Below are 12,455 nucleotides of genomic sequence, written 5' to 3'. Positions count from 1 at the left end.
GCTTAGTAAAAATAGATACTGCAAGAAGCAGGATTCTTGGGAAGTAAAATCAGAGGAAGATGCATAATTAGAGTGGATGGCTTGTCGTTGTCTGTGTATCTATCTACCCATGTATACATTTTATATTGGGTTTAAGGTAATGCACATTGAACCCAGAGATCTACACATGCTCAGCAAACACTCTGTCACTGAGCTACACTCGCATTCCATGAGGAATACATTTAAAATAGATGATTCTACTTTATTATATGAATTAATAACTAATTCTCATGGAGGGATCAAGACTGTAGATAACTTTGTTCTCGGTGTGCAATGTAACCCTGGACTATTTCATACCATCTTTGTGTTTTCTGGAAGTTCCCAGACTCTTCTCAGCATTTTCTCCCTTTTTCTGAATGCTACTTCAGTTGCTTTATCTTTCCTCCCCAGGTTCTGAATGGTTACTTCGTGCACTACTTTGCTCCTAAAAACCTCCCCCCTCTACCCAAGAACGTGGTCTTCGTGCTTGACATCAGCGCTTCCATGGTGGGAGCGAAACTCCAGCAGGTGAGTCAGCTGCCTGCCCAGTGATTGCTCATGCTTTCGCCTGAGACAGTGATCTGCCTTGGGAGTGACATTCAGTTGATGCCAAATGTCTGTTTTACCACCTAGCTATTCCTTCCTACGGACATCCTTAAGCTGACTCATGTAAGCCACTGATAGAAACTATAGATTTAAGACAGCAAACGTCCCGTTAGAGGAAACACCCCAACAGAGAGGATAGCATGAGTGAAACAGGGCACACTGAGAGGGCCACTCAGTAGTCCAGTCAGTTGACTATGGTGACACACTTTGGAATGCAAGTACTTACTTAGGAGACTGAGGCAGAAGGAACACAAGTTTGAGGGCTAGCCTGTGGTACATGGCAAGTTTCAGGACACCATGGGCTACATAGTGACACCTGGTTCAAAACAATGGAAAACTAAACAAAACAGCAGGAAATAAACCAAAACAGTACCATATTAACAAAATTCATGTCCAGCGAGGATTCCTTTGTGAGAAATGGAATAGAAAGAACCCTCACACATACCTTTGGCATGTTTGTTCTCAGAGCAAAGAATTAAGGTCTCAATAATTCAGGAGTAGTTCTCACAAAATCTACGCCTCTCCCAACACACAAAATTCCAAGCTCAGAGAAGTTGTTAGATGGCATTTATATTGTCTGCTGACTTTTATTGTTGCTGTTGAAAGTCAGTAAAATTTTGACTTTTGTTCTCTTCGTGGGAATTACTTATTGGAATCTGATTTGGTGATTTTTTTCTCCTTTAGATTAGCTTTCTCTAGTTCTAGAATGATGGCTTCTTGAATATTCTTCTTGAGAGGTTTTCCTTCAATACTCTATGAGTTTGGGGATTCACAGATGTGAGAATTAGCTTCCATTGTCAGTTGGTCACAACTGGGAAGGGAGCCGCAGTCAGGCTTCCTCTGGGTAAGGTTGCCCTGAGGTGGCATGTCTAGGGGACCTTTATTATGTTAGCTGGGCTGAGAAAACTCCCTCCCCACTATGGGCAGCATCATTCCCTAGGGGATTCTGAACTGTCTAAGAGTAAAGAAATGTAGCTGAGAACTCATGTGTATTCATTCCTAGAAATACTAAATTGATTTATAACAGGAAAACTGTTCTCCATGCACTAGGGGGCTCAGCAAAGATAATCAGTGAACTGCATTAGGGAAAATAGGCTCCTTACTAACTGGTTTTATAACCAAGGGCAAGTCTTTAAGAATAAAAGAGATAAAAGTAATTACAGAGAATAAAAACAATTACTTCAGGTAAAAGAAAAATTTAAACTTGTGCTACAAATTATAAACAAAAACAATAAATGACTGGAATGCTGTATGCAGGAAAAAGATAGATTTATCATCTATAAATAATGAGCTTTCTCAGACCAATAAGAAATAAGCCTGCATAAGGAAGGGAACAAGGGATATAAGATCATCCATGAGGAATAAAGATTCACCAAGGTTATGAAATGAGGAGGCAACCATATTAACAGTTAACAGGGTTCGTAGAGTGCTCTGGTTCAGTCTCCAGCTTGACATAAATAGGACGTGGGGGTGCAGTTCTCCGGGCATGGAGGATCAGAAACCCAAGGTCATCCTTGACTCCCTAGGAGGTTCCATGACAGCTGGGGACACATGAGCACTTACTGGCAAACAGAAACAAACACAGAAAAGAGAACAACATAAAAATGAAATACTATTTTTATCTCCATAGTTTTAAACTCTAAGTTTTATAGATTATGTATAAGGACACTTTGACTAATATGAAGTTTTAGTGTTGGTGCCCACATGTGTAATTTTTGCAATATTTCTCAATAAAGTATTAAGAAGTAGCAAAATGGAAAAAGGCTCAGCCAGTCTGCTGTCACCACCGCAATCAGACCAAGATCATTCATTCATGCAGGTTGACACTGCTCAAGAGCTTCATTTTCTGGTGACTGAGGGACTCCAAGACCAGCCTGTTTGGGGACATAGGGTCTTCCACTTCTAATAAGATGGTGGTCAAGGATATGCTTTCCAATAAGAACAGTTTCTGTCCACATGCAAACCCAGCACTTTAGGCAGAGTGAGGCTGGGGTGGGGCTGGGGGTAGGGCTGTGAGTTCAAGGCCAGCCAGAGTTATAAAGCACAACCATGTAGTAACAAAAAAGAAAGAAAAAGAAAGAAAAGAAGAAAAAGGAAAGAAATCTTGCCAAATAATCTCCATTAATGCAAAATCCTGCCCAAGCTGTACAGATAAAAAAAGTAAGCAAGGCTCTCTTGAGTTCACCTTTAATAATAAAATAAGCACAGCCCCCTCATATGGGTGCGGGTACACCTGGTTACATGTGTTTTGGGGTGGAGGGTGACTGTGGTTCCTTAATCATTTCATACCTGATTATTTTTGATGCAGGGAGTCTCATTGAACATGGTGCTCCCTGATTGCCTAGATTGGCTGTTCAGGATCTTTCTGTCCCTGCCTCCCCAGTGGTGGGATTACACACACATGCTGCCATGTGCAGATTTGACAGTGGTGCTGGGGATGAAGGTTAGGTTCTTATACTTGCGTGGTAAACACTTTACAGGCCACACTGACTCTCCAGCCACTTGAAGACCTCTTAAATAATAGGGCACATATTCAACATGTTATTTACTATCCTAAGTATATTACATGAGTTATGTAACATGGACATGTTTAGTCTTCACAACCATCACTGCCATCCCATTTTTACTGATGGAAAATTGAAGGAGAAAAAACCTGGCCAGTAAGTGGAAGGTTCTGGCTCTGGTTCCAGGTCTGCGCTAATCCCATGGACCAAACACTATGCAAGCAACAGTGCGTTCCTGAGAGAGGTGTCATCAGATACAAGGTCAATGCTCTTTCTTGGTTTAAGACTGTATTGAGAAGGCTGCACTCTGGAAGGCATGAGTCTCCTAGCTTTACGCAAGACCAATCCAATGACTGATGTGACACCACTGCTACTCTTTCTTCTGTCATTTCTGGACATTAACATCCCATTCCTTACTTGTCACTGTCACTTTGGTATGCATGCTACTGTCTTCTAAGCACCATCATGGCCTCTTTCATATTGTGTCAACAGGCTTGCCAATGTGAATGAGGCATTTGCCACTGGTCCACTTGGATCTTGTTATGAATCATTCTCCACTTGTCTGGCATCTCAAAACTTTGATGGACTTGAGCAATTCTCCTGTCCTCATCATAGGGTTAGGAGTATAGTTGGTATTTAATAATTACTCAAGGGCTTGAAATAGGACTCAGTTGATGAAGGTAGTGGCCATGTATATCTGATAACCTGAGTTTGTCCCCCAAGAGTTGACCTCTGACTTCTACACATGCACCATGTGTACCTGAGGGTTCGTGCACATGCATGCATGCGCTCTCTCTCTCTCTCTCTCTCTCTCTCTCTCTCTCTCTCTCTCTCTCTCTCTCTCACACACACACACACACACACACACACACAATTTGTTTATAAAGAACTGTAAAGATTAAGGTAAGGAGATGTCTATACCAGTAAAGTGTCTGCCATGCAAGAATGAGGACCTGGGTTTGGCTTCCCAGCTTCCATGTAAAAGAAGCTGGGAACAGTGGCACTTACCTGTGTTATCAGTACTGAAGAAGTGTTGAGGTTTGGTGTTTTGCTATATATTATAAAGCTAAAAACTGGCCCCCAGGGCCTGGTTCCCCTCCCCCGCCCCAGGGATGAGAGAATCTGCACACAGACCCAAGTGACCTTGTAACCTTGCCCCTCCGAGAGAGAGAGAGATGCTATGTGGTAGGTGAGTCATGAAAACATGGCCATGAAGGCTGGCCAATTGGAGTTAAGAGTGTCCCAGACGGAACATGGCAAGTTATAACTCGGGGTTATTGGCAGGGAAGTAGAGATAATAGCACAGAGGGTAGATATCTGCCCAACTCTAGTGCATTAAAGGCTTATAATAAATATAATAGTTGCTTGTCATTTATTTGGGAATTGAATGAACAAAGGTGGGGTGGAAACAAATTTGAGATTAAATAATTACTACAACAGGAAAGCAGAGACAGGAGGATCTCATGGGTAACTGGCAAAACAGTCTGGTAGGACTGGAAAGCTCCCAGTTCAGGAAAAGTCTGTCTGGAGAAAATAAGGTTGGGAAGAAATGAGGAACACATGGGATGCTGACCTCTGGCCTCTACACCCATGCAAGAACACACATGGATACATATGCATGCATACACGCTGTTCCCACACAAGCAGTAAAGTTCATTTGATCTGAAAACAAATACATACTTAGTAGGGGGCTTGTCTATACCTGGGAGCCCCTAAATTTGCATGCATCCAGAATTTTCTGGTTCTTCTTCCTAACCCAGTGGGAACGTGCATCTGGATGCTACGGTTGCCCCACTTTGGGAGCAGGGATGGTGCCTCCCGCTGGCTGCTGGCACATACTTGGCTGTTTGTCTCCCATGTGGTTTTGCATATGGATATGTTGAGAGATGGTCCTGGCGTTGGGTCAGAAAGACTTCTGATAATCCATCAACACTTAGAAATAAGTCTCAATGAAGTGAGAGCTGAGAGGGATAACAAGAAGAGAGGCGATGTGATCTGGGTACTTGCCTTTCTTTTGCCAGTTGACTTGCACAACTAAGGCATGCAAGTCTCTGCAAACATGCCTGTCTTAGGCAACATTAGTGATGACACAGTGGCTACTAAGTGCATTATTTGAGCTGGCAAGATGGCTCCATGGGTGAAGGAACTTGCTGTCATGTCTGATGAACTGAAATCAATTCCTGAGACCTACATGGAGGGAGAGAATTGACTCCTGAGAGCTGCCCTCTGACCCCCAACCACCCCCAACTCACTCACTCACACATACAAATAAATACATGTACAAGTTTTCAAAAAATACACTGTTTTCTAGGCCAAAGCCCATACTTTTTTTGTAATTTGTATTATATCATTGTTGTTATTATTACTATTATATTAACCTTTTATCTTAGTGCATCTCTCTCTCACACATACATGCACACACACACACACACACACGAGAGAGAGAGAGAGAGAGAGAGAGCGAGAGAGAGAGAGAGAGAGAGAGCAGGTATGCATTGCTATGGGCCATGTATGGAAATCAGAGCATAGCCTTGATTGTTGGTCCTTCCCTTCTGCTTTGTGAGACACAAAAGTGAGGGTTGCTTCCTGTTCTCCCATTGCATGAACAAGCCGGCTGACCATGAACTTCTGGAGATTCTCTTGTCTGTGCCTCACAGGTCACCATGGTAACACCATCATTAGAGTGGCTCACTACTTCATCTGGCTTTATGGACTCTGGGTATCTAAACTCAGTTTCTCATCCTCCTGCCATGAGCGCCTTACCCACTGAGCCATCTCTCCAGCTCTCTAATCTATGCTACTGGATCCATTGCTTTTTCCTTCATCATAAGGCTCTAGGATGTCTTTAACAAATCTGGTGATGAATGGATCATTTTCCAGGTGTTTCTTACCTTGGCATGGCCCTGACATTTGTTCCCACACTCTGTATCACTCTGTGCCATCCCTCGGTTCCCGAGTAGCTTGAAAAGACGGTTGTCTTCCATTTTCTCATTAACTTGGTAGACAATATCAAAACATCTTTTATCTTAGTCTCTCTCTCTCTCTCTCTCTCTCTCTCTCTCTCTCTCTCTCTCTCTCTCTCACTCAGAGTGTGGGGTGGGGGTGTGGCATCCCTTGTCTGTCACTCCCACCTTGAACTGCAGGAAGGTATGAATTACAGGCGGGAGGACTTGGCTCTAGTACACTGTGTCATAGATTAAGTTTCTTCCCTGGTGTCCTAAATCTAGTTGTGTGCTTTCCGATGGTACCTTCCAGGTAAAGAGTCTGGGAGCTCCACAGAGCTGGGGCATCTTGGTTCTAAGTGTTATAGAATGTATTCCCAGCGCTTCGCACAAGAACGTCAGAAATTTTCATATGATCATGAACTTTATTAGTTTTAACATTTTATTGATTCTTTGTGAGTTTTATATCCTGCATCCTAATCCCATTCATCTCCCCTGTCCCTTTGTCTCTACCCTCTGCCCTTGCAACATTCCTCCCAATAGAAAATAAAAAACAAGAATTTAAAAAATAAGCAAAACAAAACAAAAGAAAGCAGAGAAAACATCTCACTGTGGCAGCTCTACTGTGTCACAGTGTGTCTCACAGCACACGCTTTTGTCTACACACCTTTTTACTTGCAATTGTTTGTTGCAAAGGGGCATTGGTCTGATTTGAGGCCTCTAGCTTTTGCTACACCATCAATACTGGGTCCTCACAGGGACTCCTCTTGGATATCCTGTCGTTGCCCTCTGCCGTGGAGACCCTGCAGCTTTGCGTCTGTAGGACGGGCTCTTTCACACTCTCCAGCAATTCACAGATGAGGTAGATTTTGAAGTGGGCCAACTCAAAGTCCTGGCCCTGGGTCTGAGTGGTAGCTGAGTTAGTCAGCCTGCCAGCTCTCCTGCACCCTCATCAGCAGGGCGAGCTCTACGGCACTGCCTTGGCAGCTCACCCAATGCTGCAGCTGACAAGGGGCAGAACGAGATCTCCCATTCTTTTGCCATCAGAGTCGATTCTACCGTGCTGCACCTCACTCGAGGTGTGGGACCTACTCTCACACATTCTGCATCTGTTAAAAGGTGGGGTCAGCTTTCCAGACTGTGACAGCCAGTGAGGAGTGGGGCTAACTCTACACAGTCCTCGGACATCTACACCGTCCCAGGTGGCAGCCCACGCCAGGGATGTCCACACAGTCTTTAGTGGTAATGTGAGCCATGGAAATTGACACAGACATCTGCTGCGGCATGGAGGGGCGGAGGGGCTGGGACTTGACCATGGCCTCAGGTGACAGGGCAGACTACATTCAACGGGCTGCTTCTCTCCATGCTGGAGTCTCCAGTTCCTCCTCTCTTCATATGCCTCAAACTGTTCTGCTTCTCTTTCCCTTGCGTCTGTTTACCACATACTTTTGTGTTGTAGTGGCTCCTGCTGCAGGTAGGACACAGAGTGTCAGGCCTCTGGGTCTTCTCCCCTACCCATGCTACGTGGTGTGGCCTTACTTTATGTTTTCCTTTTCTTACTTTGTATTTCTAAAGGTACATTGGATACTAATGAGTGATTAATACTCTTTTAAATATATAGTATATACATATACACATATATATGCTTTTAATATACACTTTTAAAATATATACTTTTTATATAATTATGTATGTGTGAATCTGTATGGACATACATATGGTGCTCATACACATGTGCATGTGGAGACCAGAGGTCAATGTTAGATGGCTTTTTCAATTATTCTTCATTATACTTTTTGAGACAGAATTTTTCACGGACCCTGGCACTTGCCATTAGTCTAGCCTGAGTGGACAGTAAGCGCTGTACGCCTCCTTCCTGTTTCTGTCTCCCAGCCTGAATTGTAGGCATATACAGCTATGCCAAGTCTTCTTTATGTGTGTGTGTGTGTGTGTGTGTGTGTGTGTGTGTGTGTGTGTGTGTTAGGGATCTGACCTCAAGAAGCACATACTGACTGAGCCATCTCTCCGGCCCCGCTCTGAATACACCTCACCATTTAATCATTTGGCAATCCAATGAAGAATAGGTATTGTCACCTCCTTTTTATCTAGGATATGGTGATGAGCAGGAACATGACATCAGTAGTCTGAAATACACAGAGTTAAAAAAAGAAAGTTAATATTCAAATTGGCCCCAAGCCTACCTTAAGCTCCCTATTGTAGCATCAGTCAGGAACCACCTTTGGTCCCTGAGTCCCCACCTGCTCCTGTTGACATGCATCATGATGGAGAAAGCTGTGCGGTGCAGGGGAATGGACACAGAGATCACCTCCCCGAGGCTCCAGCCAGCAGCTGGGTGCTGCAAAAAACCAATGAAGTGATTCTGCTTTGGAGCATGGAATAAGTGACTTGTTCTCATTTAACATGAAGCACACCTTCGGTGTGAACAGGGCTGCATATTCCTTCACTTTCATGATTTGCTTGGATAGTTTGAACCTGAGCGTGAAGCTCGCAGAAGTGCTAAGCGAGGACATGTCTGTGATGGTTCAATAATGTCCAAAAAGTCTAGCACATGCTCTTCATGATCCAGTGAACCTGTTACATTTTTGAAAGGGAAGATTCTAGAAGATATCAGGGTATAGATGATGTAGCTTTTAAGTGATAGAGATCAAGAGGGGTCGTGTGCAATGGTCCAATAACTGGGAGGGGAGAGATGGACATGAGCCGTGGGATGCAAAGGCTCTCACCAGACATGCAGTGTGCTGTGTACAGGAGGATGCAGCTTCCAGAATTAACGATGACTCTCAGGAAGAAGGTGTGTTGCAAACACCCAAGGAGAGTACGCCTAAACATCGGGAGGGACTAGAAGGAAATGACCATGTGGCATCACACAAAGAAAAATTAGTATAAAGCACTGGGCATCCCGAGTGTCTGTTTAGATACTGGACAGCACTGATCGCATCCCCATTGGAAGAATTCCTGGGGATTTGTGAACTTCCTAGAAAGAAGTAAATAGATAACTTCAGGTAGGTTAGTACCATCGTAACTTCTGAAGTGATATATTTTTATGTTATTTGTGTGAGTGTCTGCCTGAATTATGTATGTATGGTGCATGTCAGGTACCCGCAGAGACCAGAAGAGGAAGTCAGTCCCCTGGAACTCAGTTACAGATGGCTGTGAGTGCTGGGAAGGAAACTTACACGTCTTCTGCAGAAGCAGCCAGCTCTCTTAATCTCTGAGCTGCCTCTGCACCCCCAGAAGTCATGGTAACTACTTATGACCACTGTTTATGCCTGCTTGTTTGTTTATGTGGTGCTGGGATTTGAACCCAAGACTTCATGCATACTAGGTAAGCAGTGTACCCCTGAGCTACAATTCCAGCCCAGCCGCTCTACTACTGTTCTGCAGAGGACTCGCAGATAACCGGCTTAAGTAGGAGTGTCGTGCTCCAATAAAACTTTTTTCCCAGCACGAACTGAGATCTGGGTTCTTCTGTGAGTCCCAGTGTGTTGACTTATCACCTAGTGCAATGACTAAGCCGCATGTGGCTTGGGTCATTTCCTTTTGCTATTCTTATCTAGCTGCCCTTGCCACCAGGGTATGCATGTTTCAGAAATATATTACAAAATAGAGATCTAGGGCATGAGGCAGTGTATAGAGGACAAGGAAAATGTGTGTGTGTGTGTCTGTCTGTCTGTCTGTTTGTCTGAGCCAAGATATGAAGTAATTAATAGATGAACAAAGGCCAAAATAGTTCTCTCAGGCCATTCCCAAGACCCAAGATCTATAGTTTCAAGGAAAAAAAATGTTCTCCCACATTGACATCATAGACACTTAAGTTTTCAGTTATTCAGTGGGTATGTGAGTGTCTGAAAGTGTGTATGCACCATACCACTAAAGGGGGGGTCAGAGAACAACATGCTGGAGAAGTTTTTCTCTCTCCTTTTACCATGTGGGTCCCCATAGTAGAATTTAAGTCAACCAGAAGGCAGCAAAGACCTTTACCTACGAGCACATCCTGCTATCACACAGCTAATGTTAAATAACTTGGAGTTACCCCATTTAACAAGTTGTTTTTGAGGCACTGAAGATTTATGTAAATGAGGTCATGTTTTGAAGCACAGAGCATTCTGAACGCAGCCTCTGGCTGCTACACAAAGAATGCTTGTGGGTCAGAGCTCCGGCACTCTCCCTTCAGCCACGCAGGCTGCAGTCTGTCAACATCAGAAATCAAGGCACCAGCTGCTAATGGCTTCTCTCTTTCTGCTTCCTGAAAACAATTTCCCCCTACTCTCCCGCTGGGATTGGCAAAGTTCTCCTACAAAAGGGCTTTAGAGAGGCTGAAAGGGAACCACTGCAGGTAACAGAGAGAGAAACACTGTAAGCCAGAGACTTAGATTCTCATCTAAAAATGCTTGTCTGGGTGTCAGAAATCTTTGTCAATCCAGGGACTTCACAGCCTTGGCTGAGTGATTAAAACTACAACTTAGTAAATTCCTCAGAGCTGACGGGGTGCAGCCACCCCCTTCTCTTGTTCAGGACACCTGACTCTCTCCCCATACCGGTATCCATCTTGGTTTTGACCCCAGACTCAGATTCTCCAAGCATATGACTTTGTGCTGTCAGCAGGTTGTGAGTTGGGGTTTTTTTTTGGGGGGGGCGTAGTTTACAGAGATAACTGGGCTCCTGATCTCACAAGAATCCAAAAGAAACAGAATAAGACAAAATCGCCACGCAAAATCCTCAACAACAGAGATGGAAGCTTTGGCAACTGTACCACAGGGTGGGTAGTTACTGTTCTTAGGGATGAGATGAGTGTATATGTGGTGGGGGCAGGGGGGACAGGAATGCTGAGTTAGAAGGTGTTTTGGAAGTTGTTTGAGTGAATGAGATGAGCATGGGGGGAAAAGACCCGAGCAGGCAGACCGGTAGCATCTACAACAACATGGAGTGGTAAACTTAATGTTAACGTTCAACACAACAGAATCTAGAATGATCTGAGAGACAGGACTCTGGGCATGTCTATGGGAGAGCACCTTGATTACACATTAATTGATGTGGGAAGACCCATCTTAACTGTGAGTGGTGCCATTCCTTGGACAGGGATCCTGTGTCAAACAGGAAGTGGGCCACATTCTGTGCACACCTCCATTACTCTCTGGGTTCTGGTTGGGGATGCTCAATGCGCAGCCACTTCCTGTTTCCACAGCTGCCCCAGCTTTCCCATCATGAACTGTGAGACAGAATATACCTTCTCTACATGAAGCTATCTTGTCAGCTTGCTTTATGGCAGTGGCTGGGAAAGTAATCTGTGGAGACAGAGAACAAGTAGATTCAAGAATGTCCCACTGTAAGCCACGTTAATAGAGGACATTAGCATTTTACTGGGGAGGAGAAATGCTGAACATTCTCACATTATTCAAATCCATGCTGTTGTGTAGATAGTGAAAGAATCCTGAGGATAAGAAAGAGCTGAGTCGCAAAAAAAAAAAAAAAAAATGACAGAGGAGAGAAAGGAGGAGCTGTCCTTGGATGCAGTTTTCTTGGCAGAACAGGGATGTGTTTGTTGGAAGAAAAATGCAAAGGAAGGATGGAAACAAGAAATTAATGTGCTACAGTTGGAAGGGTCCGGTGATAGCTTTGATAGTTTTGGAGTAGATGATATGAAAACTTTCCTGACACAAACATTTGTAAAGAAAGTCAAAACAGAACAAGAACTTCAAGTGTATAGCCGAGCTGCCAAACAAGCAAACTGTACCATAGACTCTAATGCTGAAAAACTGCTGCAAGTGGTGGCTCACATCTATAATCCCAGCACTTTGGAGGCTGAGGCAGGAGCCTGGCTGTGAGCTACATAGTAAGTTGTAGGCCAGTTTTAGAGTGAGATTCTGTTTTAAAATTGGAAAAGGGAGATGGAAAGGAGAAGAGAAAGAAGAAAGGTTCACTGAAAGCAAGTGAAGAGCATCTAAATTAAGTGCCGTTCCTTCAGACGGTGTTAGTCTCCACAGCTGAAGGGCTGAGCATCACCATGGGAACAACAGATGACACCATGGGCCCTCACAGATAGAGAGTTGAGCTTGATATCTTGCACAGAGTTTGTTCCTTTGTAGGTTCCCACCTCCCTATAACATGAAAAGATGTCTTCCCACTAATGTGAGACCACAAATGGTGATTTGCCTCTGTAGTCCACAGGCCTGCTTGGGATGGGCGAGGAGGCTTTATTCATAACCATGAGTTTAAAGTAAAATAGACCTGAAGATATTTGGGATGGTGATCAAACTGTGCAGTCGAGTGAGATAAAGGAACTCTCCGATAATGCATATAAAGGCCTTCGGGGCCTATGACACCCCAGAAGTCCTTAGCAGAAGCTTCTGGGGGGATATAAGTC

At 44.1% G+C, this 12,455-nt stretch overlaps 1 protein-coding gene across 1 annotated transcript in view; it reads left to right on the top strand.

Moving 5' to 3' along the window:
* The window catches only part of Itih5 (inter-alpha-trypsin inhibitor heavy chain 5), a 100,660-nt gene that overhangs the window by 44,578 nt on the left and 43,627 nt on the right, over window positions 1-12,455 (top strand). The window contains exon 7 of the mRNA XM_021156172.3: window positions 430-546. Coding sequence (XP_021011831.1) covers window positions 430-546 — 117 coding nt within the window. The remainder of the gene's footprint in view (window positions 1-429; window positions 547-12,455) is intronic.

The sequence above is a fragment of the Mus caroli genome, unplaced genomic scaffold (genome assembly GCF_978045245.1).
Source record: "Mus caroli unplaced genomic scaffold, Mus_caroli_1 scaffold_2, whole genome shotgun sequence".
Classification (NCBI taxonomy): Eukaryota; Metazoa; Chordata; class Mammalia; order Rodentia; family Muridae; genus Mus; species Mus caroli.
This window is presented reverse-complemented; position numbering and strand designations above follow the sequence as displayed.